The following is a 21304-nucleotide window of genomic DNA, read 5'->3' as shown; positions in this document are numbered from 1 at the left end:
CAAGGTGACTTAGGAACCTTGTTTTGTCACACTTAAGATGTCTCCCTGCATTTCAGGAAGCATTACGAGATTCTCAGAGTAAATCCAAAAAATTGATACTAACTAGTTTTCTAACTACATTTTTAGAAGTACACAGTAAGGATGGTGAATTTCAGCAAAAACAATGAAAACTGTCATCATGTCATAAAATCTGTGCTTCCAGCAAGTGCTGGAAGGGACCCAAAAGATGATAGAGTTCAGCTCCCATCCTTGTTTTATTGGAGGAAAAGTGGATTCTGAAAGGGGGGAAGTCACTACCGTTGATCAACAGAACACGTCTTACTGGACAGTGAGACATTACCCCTTCTTTTTAGTGGATCATGGCAATTTGGAGATTGAGCTTTTGTTCTGTCCCCTACTCCGCTAGATCCCATTTTGACTGAATTTAGTCCTTAAAAGAGTTGTCTTTAAGAAAGATTTCTTTTGTAAGACAAGAAAGCTCTCCTTGGCTTATTAGTAAATGTAGATGCGGGTCTTCTTATGTAGGCTGTTGTCTTTCACTCAGAGAGTTTCTCTGACGGGTGTGTTTGCCCTGCAGAAACGACGCTCGGGAAGGCAAGTAAAGCGCAGAAAATACAATGAGGACCTGGACTTCAAAGTGGTGGATGATGATGGGGAAACAATTGCTGTTCTTGGAGCTGGTCGAACATCTGCACTCTCAGCTTCTACACTGGCCTGGCAGGCGGAGGTATGGCCTTTGCATGAGGGTACTGACTTTGGCTGGACAGTCATTTTGACCTAGATGACAGAGTTGTTTCTTGGCCCTTTGCTAAAGCATAAGTCAGATCATTTTAACTGCTGCTTGTAGCCTTCATGTAGCCTTCAAATAACTTCTTGTTGCACTGGGAATAACATTCAGACTCCTCACTGTGCTCAGCAGGACCCTCCACATCACACTCTCGCCTTGTTTCACCAAATTCTTCATTTTTTTAGATAAACAATTTTTCCCTGTCCCATTACTCTCCAGCCAAAAGACTGACTGTCTTTTAATGCATTGAACTAACTAACAGTCCTTTTCCACCTGTAGACCTTTGCCTCTGTTCTTCCTTCTGCTTGGAATGCTTTACATGACTGGTTTATCAGTTTTGCCTAAAATGTTATCTCCTTAGAGAGATCCTTCTTGACTCTTTTATCTAAAGTAGATTCCTGCCCCTCATCCCAATGATGTTCTATTTCAGCCCCTTGTATGCTTCCTTAAAGCACTTACCACAACACAAATTGCATTTGAATGTATCTGATCTCTGATGTTGTTTTATTTGTCTCTCATTAAAAATGTGAAAGTCTTGGCCGGGCGTGGTGGCTTGCACCTGTAATCCCAGCACTTTGGGGGGTCTGAGGCAGGTGGATCACTTGAGGCCAGGAGTTTGAGATCAACATGGGCAACATGGCAAAACCCCGTCTCTACAAAAAAAAAAATACAAAAATTAGCTGGGCATGGTGGTGCAGGCCTGTAATCCCAGCTACTTGGGAGATTGAGGCACAAGAATCACTTGAACCTGGGAAGCAGAGGTTGCAGTGAGCTAAGATCGCATCATTATACTCCAGCCTGGGTGACAGAGCAAGACACTGTCTCAAAAAAAAAAAAAAAAAAAAAAAAGAATGTTAAAGTCTTTTGTGTAATAAAATAGCTGTTAAGTGGATGAGATCAAATGAACTAGTAATTACAGTTGGAACTCGGAACTCTGATTCAACAGACTTGTATTGCGAGTCTAGATGTGCTGGGTACAGAGGCTGCACAGAAGCAAGACTGGTCAGATGTATAGGAAGACAAGGACTTAGGAGGAACTTTTCCAGCATGAACTTCATAAAGCCCCAGAAACTGAATGGCACCACAAGCTGTGATATGACAAATGGATAATCTTGGCTGGATGCTGGGGTGTATTTTGAGGGGTGGTGAGAGAGGAGGACTGAGAGGTAGGAGCAGTCACAGTGTGAAGGGCCTTGAATATCACCTAAGGAATTTTGTTTTTATCATGCAGATTGGACAAGGGATAGGAGGCACTGATGTGTTGAAGCAGAGGAGTAGGACCACTGTATTTGCATTTTAGCAGTTTCTGTTGGCAGCAGTGTCAAGAAAGAAGATGATAGTATTAGCACTTGATACAGAGGCACTAGAAAGGAGAGAAGGGTTAAATGTTGAAAAGAAGGAGGTCTGTGCCAAGGAGCTTATAGAGAAGAAGTGAAAAGCAAGACAAGAAGCAGGCTGTGCATGTAGGAGGGGCGTTATTGCCAAGAGCACATTCTGGGACATGGCTGTCTGTTGTTATGGAGTCAACTGTTGCTGACTTGGCAGAATTCACACTCTGTATGGAGTGGTAGCATCACAAATACCTGTCATTCCTCCTGGATGCTAGTGTATCTTATGGAAGCTGATAATACTTTATCTTCCTTGACTACCTTGCCTCCAACTTAAACCATTTTCATATAATTCCACATATTCTTTCACTCTATGTTTGCATAGAAAGTAGCAGGGAGCAGGGACTATTGTCCCTATTTTAACAATGAAGAAACTGAAGCCCAGAACGATCCAGGTCAGAGTTACATAGCAGCAATTAATCAGTGACTAGCATGTAAGAGTTGATTTCATGTCTCTGCTAAGGGTTATCCAACTAATGAATGTAACAGTAGGAATAATAATTTGATGTATTGTCACTATAATACTTTTCAAGCAAATATTAATATTTAAAAATAGCCCTTGCAAGACTGCCATGAGGTGATAGAATTGTATTGCTTTGTAATGGGGTTTTCATTCCTTGGGGATGTTATGGTTGGTTTGGTAGTTAAAACACTATACGGAATTTGATTTTCTCCTAGTAGCCATTTAGCCTAAGCCATTAACCATATTTCAGATGTTGTTATGACTTCTCCCCTGGCACCTGAAGGGCAGCAGTAGCTGATCTAACAGAAATAATTCAGGAAATGTTGGGTATCTTATTAAGACTCTTTTTTTTCTTCTAAGGATATAGCAAAGAGAGGGTTTATATATGGAGAAACATAAATTAGAATCTGAATTATATCTCAAAAAAATTTACCAAATTTAAGGAAGAGAGAGGCCTGATTGATGGTTTTGGCTTTGGCATTCAGAGAAGTGCGACCGTGTGGGGCTGGCCTCTGAGCCAAGGCCTGGCCTAGCATGCAGGGCAGGCCGCACAGCCAGTGAGGGTACTGGAGAGATCGGCTTACCGAGTGATTTTCAAAATTGGTGCTCTGTAGAGTCCTAGTTGCTGCAGAACCAAAACAGCTCCACTTAAAACTGTTTTTACATACTGGGCTTCCTGAGGAAGTTTGAACAAAGATTTCCCACACTAACGAAAAGCCTGAAAGCCTTGAATCTCATCTAGGATTCCAGGCAATCTCAAGGCACATCCAGTGGCACAGAAATCACTGAAGAAGAGGAAGCTTTTTCCTATATCCTTCTCCTGGGGCCCTCTGGGTGGGTGTCTGCCTGCCTGCTAGCTTTAGCTCGGGGCAGAGAAGGGGCTGGAGTCAGCACCAGAATGGCCCCACTGCCATCTCTCTGCAGATCTGTGCAGTATATTCTCAGCATGCTCAACCCACTTCTGTGACTGCTGGCCCTTGTCCCAGCCCCAGATCACAACCTCAGCATTGGTTACCAAGTGGTGAGTTGCTAAAACATCTTTACACACGACTCACTTTAGCTCAGGAATGGCATATTATCACAGCTGTGCTTTGGACTCTGTAGCACAATCCCGAGCTTGGGATTCAGGGGTAGAAAAGTTTCCATCCTAAATGTGACTCTTTATTTTCTTATTCTTGGTCAAACTCATTTTGGTGTCTGGAACACAAACAAACTTTTAGAGTTCTGTGGTGTATTTTATTTACAATGTATAGACTGTTGGCAAGGCTGTCTCAGTTTTTGCCTCCTGCAATTTGGGTGGTTTGTGTGATTTTGCCTTTTGGAACAGAAGGACTTGAATTTGAATAAGGCTTTGGCTCGTGGTTTTCTCCTGTGCTGTGCTCTGTGTCTGCGAACAGCGCACTCTTCTTTGATAGGCCTTTTTCTATACCTGGCAGGCTGAGCTCAGTTGTTTCCTCCTCCCGAAAGTGCCTTGCTCCTCCGAGCTGGGGTAAGTGCCCCTCCCCTTTACTCTCAGTGCACTCTAATATGTTTAACTGTCCTTGTCCTTTGGACACCTGCCAAATTTTTTGTTTCCTTCTTCTAAACCATGAGTTATGTTAGTGTAGGATTTGTATCTTTTTTTGTCCTATGTGCCTCTCACGTAGGAGAGTTTCAATAAAATAAAATTTACATTTACTCCCAGGAACTATTCAGATGAAGTGGCACTTTCCATCCTCTGCTCGATAAGGTTTTTCATTATTGTAATTATTATTCCCTAAGTCTAAATTCAGCTGGGACCCTTGTACCACTTATTCATAGCCTGTGATGGTCCTGATTTTCAGCGCCTCTGCCATACTGCTTTGATGATCACTCCTGATTGTTCCCCAGTCAGATTGCAGAGTTTTGCAAAAACAGGCATCACTTTTTAATTTATTGTAATTTTTCTTAGCATAGGTAGAACTTTATATTTCTGCTGGTTGGTAGCTAATATAAAGACCTATTAGTTGAACTTATCAAATGCTTATTCAGTGAGTGAATAAATATGTTTAAAACTCATTATGGTATGAAACTGGTAATGATTTGTTTAAACCTCAACTGCTTTAAAACTCAAACTGGTATGATTTGTTTAAACCTCTGTATTAGAAAGGAAAGAGATTTTTCTTTTCTTCCAGGCTCTTGTTTCCTCCATTTCCGTATACTGGCACTTTTTCCTCACTGGTATTCATCTCTGTCTCACTTAAACCCTCAGACAGGCCTCTTTTCTGAGGCTCCTTGCTGCTATTTGGCATTGCCGTAGCTTCGTGCCAGCGTGTGTGACTCGGTGCAGAAGTGTCCGTTAGGGCCCTTCATCATAAGGCTCCTATCAGCTCTGCCTGGGTGGGTAATTTCTTGAGTCTTCCCATTTCTTCACTAGGTACAACCACCAATTCCCACACTGTCTTTAGGTTGTTTCCTGTATTTGTTTCCTCTTGGTTTCTGCTGCCACCCCCTGTGCTGAGCCCAGTGTACAATTTACTGCAGCACACACTTCTGTAGTTTGCCTGCCACAATTCTCTGCTCTCCCCAGTCGGATACCAGACTAACTTTCCCAAAATATCAGGGAATTGCTGGTATTTCTCAGTCTCCTGCTCACGAAATCCAAGGTGGTTACTTTTTAACTCCCTTATTAGATCAAAACTCCTGTGTTTTCTTTTCTTTTCCTTTTTTTTTTTAAGATGTGGCCACACACTACCTGTTTACTCTCATTCCTACTCCTCATTTTGTGTAATGCTTTCAGTCTAATAAGGCAGGTTACTTAGCATGCATTCTAGATATGCATCATACATCCTGTAAGATTGTTCTTTCATCTCTCATTTCATCTTACCTTTCTCTTTGCTGTCCTCTTTTATGAGCCAGTGTTCTTTAGGGCCCAACTAAAACCTCACCTATGCTGTGAAATCCATGCTGTTTTCACTTTCTGAACTCTCATTGGACTGTAGTTACTGTTTGACCAATTAGCATTTACCCTGGGATATTTCTAAGACAGACATGTTTATTTTGTCTTCCCTGAATGAGTGTAATCCCCTTGAAATTGGGCATAAAGCTTGATACTGGTTTTGTATATTCCATGGCACTTGATAAATACTGTGGTTTCAAACCTGATTTGCTTCTTGTTATGCTCCCTCCTTATGGTTTGCTAAATAGAGGTAAGAGAGGTAGTTGGTTGAGGTTGAAGGTAAATAGGGTTAAAAGTTTTTGAAAATTTTCCCTAAGGATAAAATATTAAGATTATATAAATCTCTGACATAAAAAGTGTATGAATTAAAATGGTCTTCTTTGAAGGATAATTTAAGGAAATTCCAAGCAGTTGAGAACAGATGGTTGTTATGGAAGTGTGTCTGGCAAGCAGATTTAGTTTATATCTGTGTGTATCTGTATACACTGAGTGTTTATACACACATGATCGTACTTATGCACAATCTCTGTTCAGAAAAAAAAAAAAAAAGATTCTGATTTTCCAGTTTCCTTCCTACTTCGATGTGTATTTCGGAAATGCTGCTCCCTTTTCATTTCATTAGGATAAAATAAAAACCTGTTTTCCATATTTGGATGATCACTATTGATTCTTTAACATGAGTGCTTACCCTCTCTTTTTTAACAGTGCCAAAAAAACAAATTGAAATTTTATTTCAAACTCCTTAATTTTCACTTGAAAATTTCCTATAATGAAAAGTGTTTAAACCCTGACTTCTTTTAATATTCAAAGTCCTGTGCTTTCTTCATCCATGTATTAAAGTTTCTTTAGATTTGGTCCTAGTTAAATATTCTGAATTGTAATCAAATTCCTATCATCAGAAACCATTTTTATTCTTCATGGTAGGTAGAATAAGAAAATATTTGAAGCAATCTAGTAGTAAGGAAGAGAACTTTGTTCCTTTCAGTGTGTGTGTACATGTGTGGATGCTTGCTTGCTAGTCTGGGGTATACAGACTTAGGAGCAGGTGGGGAAAGTAGTCAGCAGTCGTGAAAGTTTACTGCTTGCCCACAGATATAACTCATATGTCACATCATTTCCAGAGCCTCTTCTAATTCACCCAAGTGCTCTGGCTTCTGTATTCTCATAGTACTTGCTTTTTACTACTGTTACCATGTTCTATTGCAAAATCTCCTAACATTATTTATTCAGAAATATTTATTGAGCACCTACTGTATGCCAAGGACTGTCTAATTTCTGGAAATAACACCAGGGAACAAAAGAAACAGAAATTCCTGCCCTCGTGGAAAAGCCTGCAACAAATTCACAACTGGTCTCTCCCTCCAACATTTGCCACATTTTGAACCTACATGGCATGGGAGGCCAAAGGACCTAGGTCAAAACTTCCAAAGAGTAGAAGTAAATAGGGAGAGGCTATTAATAAACCTTAAATAAGAAAATTACCAGTACATCAATGGCAGTAAATGCCATTCTAAAAATATATTAGAATAAGGGTGATGCAGAATTCAGGGTGAGGATTGCAATTTTAAATAGGGTGGTCAGAGTTGCCTTCACTAAAAGTATAATATTTGAGCGAGTAATAGAAGGAGGTAAAGGAGAGAGGGAGTTGTGCAGGGCAGAAGAACATCTTAGACAGAGGGAATAGTCTATACAAAGTCCTGAGGTAGAGGCATGCATGGTATGCATGAAGAATAGACAAGGATAACTGAACCATAACAGATGAGGTAGGAGGGTGGGCATGGACCCTGTAGGATTTGTAGACATTGGAAGATGTTTAGTTTTACTTTGAGTTAAAAGAGAAACCTTTTAAGCAGTGTAAGCAGAGGAATAGCTTAATAAAAAAGGTCATTCTGGATGTTATGTTGAGAATAGACTAGTGGGGCAAGAACGGAAGCAGGGAGACAAGTTAGGATACTCTTGAGAATAATCTGGGTGAGAAATGAAGGTGGTTCAGACCAGGTTAGAAGCAATGGAGATGGTGAAAAATAGGCTGGGTTTTGGACATACTTTGAAGATAGAGCCAACAAGATTTCTAGGCCAATCAGATATGGTGTATGGAAAGGAAAGAGAAGAGTCAAGGATTACACCAAGATTTTTTGTTTGAGTACCTGAAAGCATAGTTTACTCTAACTCAGGTGGGAGAAGACTGTAGGTAGGAGAGGTAGGAAAGAGGGGTTGGATAGGAGTTTAGTGTATGGATATTTTAAATTTGAAATACCTCTGAGATACTCAAGTGGAGATGGCATATAGGAATTACATATATGAGGCTATTGCCAGGGGAGAGGTTCTGAGCTGGATGATGCCTGTATTTAAAACCCTGAGACTGAGTGAGATCACCAAGACAATGAATACAGATAGAAAAGAGAAGAAACCCAAAAACTAGGCCCTAGACTGCTCCAGTAATGAGAGTTAATATTGGAAAAAATATATAAATTGCAAAAAGCTCTTTTTAAAGGCATCATATAGCTGTGGAAGCAACGAGAATGAGATGAACTAAAATATCAGACAGTAAGGCTCATCCCTAGGTGGGCTGATGATGACTGGCTGTTTTCTTCTCTGGAGACATTTCCCAATTCTGGGAGTGGGCTAAGGGTCAGGTTTGGCCTAAACAAAAGAGACTGTTCTGGGTAGAAGAGAAACCATCTGATGCTACTGGGGATTGAATATACAGGGCTGGTGGAATGTTTGGAAACTAAAGAAATCCCCAAAGCAAGGGGATTTCCTCAAGAGACTTCTACTGAATTCTGGGGTATCCCAGGAAGCTAGGAGTTCAGCCAGAAGGCAGATTGAAATTTCATAGTCGCCTGGTACTTAGGAGACAAATAAATCACTAAAGGAACGGACCTACCACAGAATACTGACTCTCGCTTAAGGTGTTTGTCGGACTTTTAACCTGCGTGGGGCAGAAGACTAAAACACCAAGCTCAAAACCTCCATAGAGCATGTTTCAGGGCTCAAGAGAAAAAAGACCTGCCACTCTCACTCAGTGACCCTGGATACTCATGTTCCAAAAACAGTAAAATAAGAGGTGGATTGAATCTTAAAACAGTAACTCAGTCCTAACCCAACTCAGTCTCTGACTGGATCAAAGGGACCATCCCCTCGCCCTGGTTGTCTAAGAGAAAATGGGAAATACTTGTAGTACAAAATACTGTTTGGAGCTGCCACAATTCGTTTATCCACAGTGTCCAACATAAAGTAAAAAATATTAGGCATTCAAAGAGGCTGGAAAAGGTGGCTAAAAATTAAGAGAATAATTATATAATAGAAGCAGACCCCAGGTGACCCAGATATTAGAGTTGGCAGGGGGAAAGAACTTTAAAATAACTATGATTAAAATGTTAAAGAAAATAGAGGGGCCCAGCACAGTGGCTCATGCCTATAACCCCAGCACTTTTGGAGGCCAAGGCTGGAGTATCACTTTGAGCTTAGAATTTCGAAGCCAACCTGGGCAACATGGCAAAACCCTTCTCTACAAAAAATACAAAAATTAGCTGGGTGTGGTGGCTTGCACCTCTAGTCTCAGCTACTTGCAAGTCTGAGGCTGGAGAATCATTGGAGCCCGGGAAGTGGAGGTTTTAGTGAGGTGAGATCGCTCCATTGCACTCTTCAGCCTGGGTGACAGAGTGAGATCCTGTTTAAAAAAAAAAAAAAATAGAGGAAAAGATGGATAAGGTGAATTTTAAAGTGAAAACTTCCAACAGAGAATTAAATCTATAAAGAGAATCAGGTAACAGTGTAGAACGAAAAATCCAGTTTATAAAATTGAAGACCAAGTGGATAGGTTTATAAGTAGATTAGATGCAGCAGAAGAGAAGATGAGTGAATATGAAGACAGATCAATGGAAAATTTCTAAAGCACATAGAGGAAAAAGAACGAATCAAACAGAGCAAAAGGTAAAAGCATGAGAGAGAGAGACAAGTGGGGTGCAGTTAAAAGTTCTAATGTATTTCTTTCTTTTTTTTTTTTTTTGAGACAGAGTCTCACTCTATCACCCAAGCTGGAGTGCAGTGGTACTATCTCAGCTCACTGCAACCTCTGCCTCCTGGGTTCAAGCAATTCTCTTTCCTCAGCCTCCTAAGTAGATGGGATTACAGGTGTGCACCACCATGCCCAGCTAATTTTTGTATTTTTAGTAGAGATGGGGCTTCACTGTGTTGGCAAGGCTGGTCTCAAACTCCTGACGTCAGGTGATCCACCCACTTCGGCCTCCCAAAGTGTTGGGATTACACGTGTGAGCCACTGCACCCAGCCGAAAGTTCTAAGTATTTCTGATTGGAGTCCTAGGGATAGAGGAGATTGGAGCAGAGTAGCATTTGAAGATATAACTAATGACCAAGAATTCCTAAACTGATGGAAGATATCAACCAGTAGATTCAAAATGAGATAACTCTGAAGCAGGAAAAATACAGAAAAAGAAAACCATACTTAGGCATATCTTAAACTGTAAAAACCAGAGACTGAGAGAACATTTAAAAGCTGCAAGAGAAAATCTGATGGATAATATTGTATTAAGTAGTACAATATTGAATGCATTCTTTCCTGAATTTGGGAGTAAGAAAAATACTTCACTGTCATAATTTATACTCAGAAATACAATGTAGGACCTGGCCACTACAATAAAGAGAAAGAATAAATAAAAAGTTAAAAGATTAGAAAGGGAGTAGTAAAACTTTTTTATTATTTGTAGCTGACATGAGTGCATATGTAGAAAATTGAACAGAATGTACTAACAAATCATTATAAATAATAAATGTAGATTTAGTTAAGTTGCTGGATACAAAGACAATATGCAAATACATGAGTTTTTTATTTCTATAAACTAGCAACATAACATCAGGAAAGGATAATTATTAAATCCCATTTGTAATAGCATCAGGGTATCAGATACCCTGGAATAACTCAAAAAAATACACAAGCTGTCTATTCTAAAAACATTGCTGTGAAAAAAGAAGACCTAAACAAATAGATGTAGCACATACGGGGTTTTGCTTTGCTTTGTTTTGTTTTGTTTTTGAGATGGAGTCTCACTCTGTCACTCAGGCTAGAGTGCAGTGGCGTGATCTTGCTCACTGCAACCTCTACCTCCCGGGTTCAAGCAATACTCCAGCGTCCCGAGTACCTGGGACTATAGGCATGCGTCACCACACCCAGCTAATTTTCGTATTTTTAGTAGAGACAGGGTTTCGCCGTGTTGGCCAGGCTGGTCCCGAGCTCCTGACCTCAAGTGATCCACCTGCCTCGACCTCCCAAAGTGCTGGGATTACAGCCATGAGCCACCACGCCCAGCTACATACGGGTATTTAATACTGCTAAGATGTTTATAATTCAAATCCAGTCAAAAACTAAGCAGGGCGTTTTTTAATTGGTGGAAATGTATGTGAAAATGCTGAAGACCTATCTAGCATAACCTGAGACAGTCATGAAAAAGAACTAAATTGGAAAGTTTAACTGTAAGACTTTGTAATCAGGCTATAGGAATGAAGACGGGGCAGTATTGCCGTAAGGATAGTCAAATAGATCAGCTGAACAAAATAGAGCTACCTTGTCCAGTATGGACCCTATCAGCCACATGTGGCTATTGAGTGCTTGAAATGTAGCTAGTTTGAATTAAGATGTGCTATAAATATAAAATACCATATTTTGAAGACTTGGTATCAAATGACTATTAAAATTTTTTTTAATTTTTAGTTGATTACACATTGATAATATTTTAGATATATTGGTTTAAGTGAAATATATTATTAAAATTATTTGCACCTGTTTCTTTTTACTTTTTTAGTGTGGCTACTAGAAAATTTTAAATTACATTTAAAATTAAATGACATTACATTTAAATTTAAAGTTTGATTAAAATAAAAATTACAATTTACATTTGTAGCTTAATGACATTGGTGACAACACAAATTTCTTAAACAGCACACAAAAACACTATTCATAAGAGAAAAGATTGATAGAATGGATTATATAGAATTTCTGTTCATCAGAAGACACATTAAGGATTGAAAAGGCAAACCATAGACTGGTAGAAAATGTTTGTAATCTGTGTATCAATGTTTGTAATCTGTGTGTCTGAGAGAGGACTCTTATTTAAAATAATTCTTGAAAATAAATTAAAAAGAATAATTTATAAAATAGGCAAATGACCTGAATAGGAGGTTCACAAAAGAGGATATCCAAATGACCAGTAAGCGTATGAAAAGAGGCACAGCATCCTCTGTTATCAGGAAAATGTGAATTAAAGAGACAACACTACACATCCACCAGAATGGCTAACATGCTAAAGACTGACAGTATCAGGTCACCCAGAACCCCCATACCTTGCTGGTAGGTATCAAAATTTTTACAATCACTGAGAAAATTTTTGACAATATTATGTATTTATTGATAATATTTATTAAAATTAGTCATCTACCTACCCCATGACCCAGTATTTCTACTGCTAGTTATATATCCAAGATAAATTAGCATATTTTTCCACCAAAAGACATAATTTACATGAATTTCTTGTGTAATACAAAAATTGGAAGCACACCAAATATTCCTCAACAGTAGAGTGGATAGTGTATTTATATTACAAAATACTACACAGTGTTAAAAAAGAATGAACTATTTACTGTACGATTCAGTTTACATGAGGTTTAATAATACACAAAACCAGTCTATGGTGGTAGAAGTCTGAATATTAGTTACTTACGGGGGGACAGGATTTTTCAGAGTGTTGGAAAAATTATGTAACTTGATCTTGAGTGGTAGTTATATAAGTGCATATGTGTATGTAAAAATTCAAGATGTACACTTGAGATTTCTGCATACTATAAGTATGCCATACCTCAATAACTAAGCATTATGTTAGCATGCCTGATAGTTCCTTGATGGCTAAGACTAGACATATCTCATTTACTTCTGTAAGACCAGTGCATAAACTAAAAGCACTCCATAAATAATGTGGGATAAAAATTTAGGAAGGAAATGAGGTAGGAAGCTGGTTCATTAGTCTAGTTTCTCTTAATCTAGCACCTGTTCACTGCCCACTTGCCATAGTCAGACTTTAGTTAGTTGGCTGCAAGATCAGTGGTCGTGGTCCTTGCTGTTCGTTAAAGTACACCTGGCTTTGGCCCTTTGCTGTTACCATCCTGACAGTGTATAAGTCTGAGTTTATGGAGCAGGGGGAGACTTCTTAAATTAAGTGATGTAAATCAAGAAAAATAGCTGTCTCCACTCTGTGGCCTCAGAGAGTTTGACACTTTATTTCCTCATAGTATTTCCTTCTTTCTTTTCCTCTTCCTTGTTATTCAGCATTCAACAAATACCTATTGATTATGCATTTCGTGGTCTAGCTATGTCGGTATATAAAACAAGGATCCCTGCCCTCTGAAGGTTTATGTAGTAAAGGGAGAAGACAGCAATAAACAGTGAACTGCCACCTCCTCCCTGCCACCTATCTATGTTTAGGAACCAAGCAGAACAAATACTTAAACAGAGAAACAAAACCATAGTCTGTATTCGCACCGCTTTCTTCTATTGTATGGTAATTATAGTTTATTTGCCTTCCTGTTGAGTGGTGAGAAGGGATGTGTGTGGTTTTGGATTAACTTCTGCATGGCATCTGGCACAATGCCATGTGTCTGAGAGAGCTTAGTAAATATTTGTAACCTTTGGGAGCATCTGCCTGTGCTTGCTTACTGATTTCCATAATTCTTTTCCGCCATGTGCCTTCCTCATTTCTTTTAACCCATCATCACTTTCCTGGGAAAAGCTTGATTTAAGATCTTAAGAGATGTTTTCTATAATTTTATGGCTTTACGCCCTATAATGGGTAGACTGAAGGTATACAAATCACCTTTCTGGGACGTTCCAGCCAGGAACCCAGAATACCGAATTTGGCAATTACGTTGTTATGATGAGTGTTCTTTTCATATGGTGTTTTAAGTTTCATATTGTAATAGATCTGAAAAGGTCACTGTGCATACGAAACCACTAAGAAATAATGCTGCTCGAGGTTCTAGAAAGAGTGTTAAACATTCAGTGTTTTTTAACTATAAATATTCTGTAGAAAGAGATTTCATGGAGACGTGGAGCACAGAAGTGTTGATGTTTATCTAGGGTAAAAAGGAATATGTTTTCAGTTGGGATTTACATTCAAAGGATGATCCGTGAAATAGCCTTTTCCAGCTACAAAAGGGGAAAGATGGTACAATTTTAATAGAGAATAATTATACCTTGATTTTGAGTAGTATGTGAAAACATTTTTCCCACAGTAATACTATTTTATCTTGCCACTGATCCAGTGAGATATGTATTTTTAACTCCTATTTTAATAGATTCGAAGACTAGGAGGTATTGACTTGCCTAAAGTCAATAGCTGGTAGCTATTAGAACTAATGTTAAGACCCCAGACTCAGAACTTTCTGAAAATTTTATCCATCAACACGTAGGTAGTTTTGCAAAGAAGGTAAGTCCGAGACCAATTTTAAGCATGTTAAATGCAGATCTGAAATTGAATCTGAAAAACATCTCTGCTCTTGTAATATAGTTGTGTCCAGAGCTTAGAAGCCACCACCACTTTGAATTCTAGGTTTGTAAAATGTTTGTGACCTTTTGACCACTCTGTGGCCTGACAGGAGGCCTTGGTACTCAAAGGTGAACTTTTGAATGAAGTAGTACCTATTGTAGTATTTCTTATAGAATTGTTTTCTTGGATTCTGTGGTTCCAGCAATTTTCTTTTTTTTTTTCATCTTTGTCCCCAGGAGCCTCCAGAAGATGATGCAAACATCATTGAGAAGATCCTGGCATCTAAGACTGTCCAGGAGGTTGGTGGCTCGTGTGTCTCGCTTTTATATCATTAGCACAGATTACATCTTCTATGAAGAGATTTTTGGCTAGAGAACCTAGAGTGACCGTTATTGGCTGGAGTGAGAGCTAGGCAAGAATATTGTCTGGCTAGCCAACACTTATTTTTACCCCTATAGAGCATTTTAGGACATAAAACTCTTAAAATATCTAGAATGGCTCAAGCTAATGATTTCCTCCATTCTGATCCTAGCAAAAGGCATATATCCCTTAGCTGCTGTAGCCCACCAGAATTTAGCGGAGAGCCAAGAAGAAGAGATGGAAAAAAAGTTGTAATGGAGGCTAGGTTCAGTGGCTCATGCCTATAATCCCAACACTTTGGGAGGCCAACATCGGAGGATTGCTTGAGCCCAGTAGTTCAAGACCAGCCTGGGCAACATAGTGAGACCTTGTCTCTATTTAAAATATATATATATATACACACACACACACACACCCCTACATGAGTCCTAATGGAAATGTTGTGGGGGTTCTTTTCTTCAGACATCTCAGGGCCATTGTAGGAATCACCTAGAGGAAATTCCTGGAGTGGTAGAGTATGTTGGTGCTGGTGAGAGCATGGCTTCCTCTTCAAGTATTTATGAAAGTAAACTTCCTTACTTGGAGAGTGAATACCATTGGCGTTTCAGAAGTGAGGCGTTAGGGGGACACCAGAGATGAATGTAGTCACTTCCATACCAGGCTCTGGTCCTGACATTTCTCAAGAGACCTGGGCCAGTTTGGGTTTATCAGCTGAGTGCCGTCCCAGCCTAGACCTTGGAAGGACAGCACGAAGATCAATTTTTTACCTTGCAGCTCTGTATTCCACCTTTGGAAAACCTGACCAATAGGTATCAGGAAAAGGCCTGGGAAAATGAAAATATGCTCAAGAAATCTTTATGGAAATCAGGCAGAGATGTTGATTACCTGTTTTCTTTTGGCTCAATAAGGGTGATCTGCCTGGGATCTGGGCTGATAACTGCTTGCTATTTGTTACAGGTTCACCCAGGAGAACCTCCATTTGACTTGGAGCTGTTCTACGTTAAGTATAGAAATTTGTACGTCTATTTAAAGTATTCTCTGTATTTGGGTTTTATATGAATAAAACTTTCTTTCTCTTGTGACTTTATTACCTACTGCATCTTCAGAGTCTTGCCTCTAAGGCATGACCCACAGGTCTTGGCTGACCAAAGTTTACCTTAGGCAGTAACACTCAATTATAGCTGCACACAGAATTACCTGGAGAGCTTTTTTAAACCACTGAAGCCCTTGCTCCACCCAAGACCATCGACTCAGACTCAGTGGGGCCCAAGGATTGTTGTTTTTTTAAAACTCCTTGGGGAATTCTCATATGCAACCAGGGTGGAGAACCACTCTCCTGTAGCATATGCTCTTTTCCCCTCTTACATTTTTTCATTTCTGCTACAGCCCACTTTCACTAACGTGTGTTAATGATAACCTGCCCACACCTGCACTGCCTCTGTTCTTGGCCAGTTTCTCTAGAAGCTGCAGAGAGATCAGTTGCTTGGAATTACTCCATTTTGTTTTGTTTTCTGTTGTTGCCCTTAAGAGGAAGGTCTTTCTAAGCCCAATCTGCAGCAGTTGCACAATAAACCATTTTACTATTTCTGTGTTAGACGGTCACCCTGTTTATTGAACACCTTAAAGCTCAATCATTTGCTAGTTATGTGCTTGCCTGACAATTTGTATGTCTTTGGATAGTTCCTACTTACATTGTAAATGGGCCACAATGGAAGAGCTCGAAAAGGATCCTCGCATCGCACAGAAGATCAAGCGATTTAGGAATAAACAAGCCCAGATGAAGCACATTTTTACGGAGGTGAAGCAATATTTACTGACTCATTTGACTGCTGCTTTTCTTGCAGCAGTAAATACTGTGTTTATGTTTCTGAGTCCAAGTTAAAGTCCTATACAGATCTGTTGCTCAAGTCAAATTGATAAATGTGTGCTGATTTGCAACAAAACTAGTCTAGATTCAAGTCAAAGAGAAGTATCCACCAAAGTTCAGGATCAAACCTTATAAACTGACAACTCATAAGAGCATGCATCTTGGTGTGAATACTAATAAATAGCTAGAGTGAGAGGAATATGCACACAATTCTTTCATCCCTGCTCCCTCAACCCCCCACAACCCAAAAAGGACATTTCAGAAGGTCCTAAAATTTGAATGAAAAAAAAAAACAAACCTAAAAGTGTGAGAAAGTAAACAAATAATTTTATTTATGTAAACTTGGGAATTTCTAAATATTGTACCTACAGCAAGAGGAAGGACTGATGGATTTTAATATTAAACAAATCTGTAAGTGCTATATATCAGAAAATGCCACAAACCTTAACCTTAATGTGTTATTCTTGGAATAAAGTCTAAACCCTGTAATATAGCCTACATCATAGCCCTTTGTGTCTGTTTTCTGATCTATTCCTAAAGCAGTGGTTTTTCCTTGGCTGAGAATAGAGAAAACTGTGCTGGGGTATATAGAAATAATGCAACAAGAGTTCATATTTTTGTGGAAAGGAAAGGCTCTTGAGAATATTGGAACACATGAAATTAAGGAGGAATAATACTGAAGAGTAGTTCCTATAACACTGCCTTTGGTCTTGACCTATTCAACATATTTATTAGTAACTTGGGTAAATATTTTTGTGATATAAATAGTAACTTAGTTTTGAGTAGAGCTTTATATCCATTATTTCCAGCTGCTTTATGAGGTAGCTAAAGCACACGTCGGGGAAACTCAGGCTCCAAGAGCCTGCAACTTCCCACATGCACAGACGTAGACTCCTGACTAAATCCTAACTCCTGAAGACCCAGGAGACGTCCTAACCAGACCCAATACTGGGAGGATAAATGACAGAATCAGCCTGGGTTTGCCTGGACAGGCTAGGATGAGTAAATGTAGGAATAAATGTAATATCCTACATTGTTCTTGGAATCTTTCTAGTTCTGAAGTGAGGAAAATGACTGGGTAGCAGTTCTAGGGAGAAAAGACATTGCCAGTTTAAGTAACTACACATTTATTGTGTGTCAAGAGTAGGAAGTGGCTGCTTAAAAAGTAAACTAATCCTACTAATCCCGGACTGCACCAATAGAACAGTCCTGCTGTACCAGGCTCTTTTCATTCCTAAATGTTAGGTTCATTTGGGTACCAGGATTCAGCGAGGGACTTTGCAAAACCTCGAGGGCAGCTGCAAGAGGACTGTCATGGTGGGAATGGGGCATAGGTGGAGAGCGGACTGCACAATGCTAAGAGCCTGGGCTCTGCAGTCAAACTGCCCCTCCCACCCCACCCTCACACACATCTGGGTGGCCTCAGGCCGTGGCATAAGCTCCTTCAAACTCAGTATCATAGGAAAAAGCAGGACTCCTGATAGAATCAGCCTCACAGAGTACCTGCAAGGATTAGGTGATAATTTTCTTGCCATTTTCAGCTTTATTGGAGTATAATTGACAAACATGTATATTTAAGGTATACAACTTGATGTTTTAATATATGTGTACATTGTAAAATAATCACTATAGTCCAGCTAGTGAGCATATCCATCACCTCACATAGTTAGGGGATTTTTTTCTTTCTTTTTTCCCACCTTAGGGTGAGAACACTTGAGATTTATCCTTTTAGAAAATTTCAAATGTATAATACAGTGTTTTTAACTGTCATCACCATTCTATACATTAGGTCTCCAGAATTTATTCATCCTGAATAACTGCAATTTTATACCCTTTGACTGGTGTCTTCCTCCCCATTTACCCCTCCCTTTCATCCCTGGCAACCGCCATTTTACTCTCTGCTTCTACAAGTTTGATTATTTTATGTTCCACATAAAAGTGAGATCATACACTTATCTTTGTTTTTGTGTGTCAGGTTTATTTTACTTTGTATAACATCCTCCAGGTTCATCCATGTTGTTGCAAATGATGGGATTTCCTTTTTTTTTTTTTTTTTTGAGATGGAGTCTTGCTCATCGCCCAGGCTGGAGTGCAGTGGCACGATCTCGGCTCACTGCAAGCTCCGCCTCCCGGGTTCATGCCATTCTCCTGTCTCAGCCTCCCGAGTAGCTGGGACTACAGGCGCCCGCCACCACACCCGGCTAATTTTTGTATTTTTAGCAGAGACAGGGTTTCACCGCGTTAGCCAAGATGGTCTCGATCTTCTGGCCTCATGATCTGCCCACCTCGGCCTCTCAAAGTACTGGGATTACAGGCGTGAGCCACCGTGCCCGGCCGGAATTTCCTTCTTTTTTAAAGCTGAATGATATTCTGTTGTGTGGATATATACATCCCACTTTCTTTATCCATTCATCCCTTGATGGGCACTTAGGTTGTTTCTGTATCTTGACTGTTATGAATAATAAAGGACACAATGTTTATAGCAGTGTTTAGCTCATAGGCACTATTCCATAAATATTAGCTTTTCGTATCGTTAAGATGGAAATGGTATATGAAGAACTGTTGAACAAACGGGGTTTTTTTTTTAACCCAAATAGGGAGGAGATTGCTGAAGAGCCTAAACAGAGAGGAAAGAATCAAATTACTTATTGCTGCTCTAGAGGAAGCAGTTCACACCAATGAGCAACAGTTATAAGGAAGGAAGTTAAGTTATAATTTACTAATGATAAAGATCATGATACTACTACTAAAGAGGTAGAGATAAAGCTGTTTCGACAGTGAATCAGGTCTTGGAGGGTAGTAAATTTCTTAATTGGGAATAATTGAATCTGAGAGGTTTGCCAGGGATGTTGTAAAAAGTATCCTGCATTGATTAGACGATGAAACTAGATAGCCCTAAAAGTGCCTTGCAGCCTAAGTGTCAGTAAGAGCTCTCCAGCACTCCTGGAGGAGGACTTCGGCTTCTGGGTAAGAAAGACCTGGGTGAACGGTCCAGTTAACATAGCTCCATGAACTTGGTCGCATTACTTAATATCTCTGAGTCGGTTTCCTAATCTGTAAGGTAATTATAGTACCTACTCCGTGAGGTAGTTTTGGAGCTTAAATGAAAGTACTTAGCATTACTCTGGACATACATTAAATATTTCTGTATGTTACTTCTTGTTGTTTTGTAGGTAAGCATTTTTTGAAGCATAATGTGCATAAAGATAAAGTGTACATCTCCATGAATTTTTACAATGTAAACACATTTATGTAACTACTACCTAGATCAGCAAATAGAACATTGTCAGCACCCAGGAAGCTTCCCTCATGCCCCCTTCCAATGTTAGCTATTGTTGTTATTAAGAAGAAAAAGAGGCTGGGCGCGGTGGCTCAAGCCTGTAATCCCAGCACTTTGGGAGGCCAAGACGGGCAGATCACGAGGTCAGGAGATCGAGACCATCCTGGCTAACACAGTGAAACCCCGTCTTTACTAAAAAATACAAAAAAAAACTAGCCAGGCGGGGTGGCGGGCGCCTGCAGTCCCAGCTACTCGGGAGGCTGAGGCAGGAGAATGGCGTAAACCTGGGAGGCAGAGCTTGCAGTGAGCTGAGATCCGGCCACTGCACTCTAGCCTGGGCGACAAGACCGAGACTCCGTCTCAAAAAAAAAGAAGAAGAAAAAGAAACCGTAATTCCTAGTTGCCAAGGACTATGTTTGAAATAAGGACCAGTAAGGAAAAGGGAGCTCTTCTGCTGATTTTTGTACATTGCTATAATGACCAATAGGGAATTATTACCTGGCTAGGGTGTAGCCTCTAAGATGGTTGGATCCTTTAAATTTAGTCATGGAGAGCAGGATTTGGAGACATTGAATAAATGCCTGCGACTTTTATTATTAAGCAAACCCTTTCTTTTTGTGTTTGTTGATAGGGCCCAGAGTAGGGGTCACTTAGAGATAACACCCTAGGTGTTGGATTTGAGAGAAGGGGACACACTTCCTAACTGTTCTCCTCTGTTTGTGTTAGCCTGATGAAGACTTGTTCAATCCAGACTATGTAGAAGTTGATCGCATCTTGGAGGTGGCCCACACCAAGGATGCAGAAACAGGGGAGGTGGGTATTCACCTCTCCTAAAGCATCTTCCCTTCTTTCCACATATTTCACTTGTTTTAACATGTGGCCTTTGTCTTAATGGTATTCCTGTCTATTCATTTAGGGTGGTTTTTCAGAGGTTGGCAGATATGACTGACTCCTTTAATCTAATAGAACATTAAGTTTCTTTCCTGTTTTCCTACCAGGAGGTAACACATTACCTGGTGAAGTGGTGCTCACTACCATATGAGGAAAGCACATGGGAGCTAGAGGAAGATGTGGATCCTGCAAAAGTTAAAGAATTTGAATCTCTTCAAGTTCTCCCTGAAATTAAGCATGTGGTAAAGCAATCTTGTCTCTCTCTGACACTTCTCAGAACATGCAATTTTATGAACTTTGCAATCATGGAAGTTCACCTGGCTGTGTTCCTAAGTGGTTTCTGTGGTATTTTACCTTTGTTACTTGTCATTGAACCCTCAATTCAGTGTTTTCCTCCCCAGATCGAACTTTGCCAGCACCCTGGTCACCTTTAGGTCTCAGGTCTATTTTGATGTATGTGACATTTAAGAAGCTTTGATATTGGCTTAGAATTCTTGGTGTGTGGCTGTTATATGGAGTCAGTAAAATAAAATTTGTAAGAAATGGCTGGTATGCAAGAGAAGCTCAGTAGTATCTTTCCTGTTTCTTACCTCTTCGTGAGCTACCTCTTTTCTTTGATTTTCCCTTCTTCACTCAACTGGAATATTATTAAGCGGAAGAACTGCCTTTATCTGCAGATCCCTGTAAATTAGCCCACACAGAGAACATAGGTTTTTGATAAACATTATTGAATCTATTTGTTTTTCTGATTCTAAATTATTGCCACTCAACTGCCAAGATCTCCCAGGGCGCCTGA

At 39.8% G+C, this 21304-nt stretch overlaps 1 protein-coding gene across 11 annotated transcripts in view; it reads left to right on the top strand.

The window, feature by feature from the left end:
- CHD6 (chromodomain helicase DNA binding protein 6) overlaps positions 1-21304 on the top strand; it is a 211987-nt gene that overhangs the window by 98914 nt on the left and 91769 nt on the right. For all 11 annotated transcript variants that reach the window (XR_012419397.1, XR_012419398.1, XM_065523165.2 and 8 more), the window contains 6 exons: positions 578-727; positions 14347-14409; positions 15428-15486; positions 16151-16268; positions 20344-20430; positions 20616-20750. Coding sequence is in view for 9 of the 11 variants with exons in the window: in XM_065523165.2 (XP_065379237.1) it covers positions 578-727; positions 14347-14409; positions 15428-15486; positions 16151-16268; positions 20344-20430; positions 20616-20750 (612 nt within the window). In the remaining 2 variants the exon portion in view is untranslated. The remainder of the gene's footprint in view (positions 1-577; positions 728-14346; positions 14410-15427; positions 15487-16150; positions 16269-20343; positions 20431-20615; positions 20751-21304) is intronic.

Source organism: Macaca fascicularis, chromosome 10 (assembly GCF_037993035.2).
Source record: "Macaca fascicularis isolate 582-1 chromosome 10, T2T-MFA8v1.1".
Classification (NCBI taxonomy): Eukaryota; Metazoa; Chordata; class Mammalia; order Primates; family Cercopithecidae; genus Macaca; species Macaca fascicularis.
This window is presented reverse-complemented; position numbering and strand designations above follow the sequence as displayed.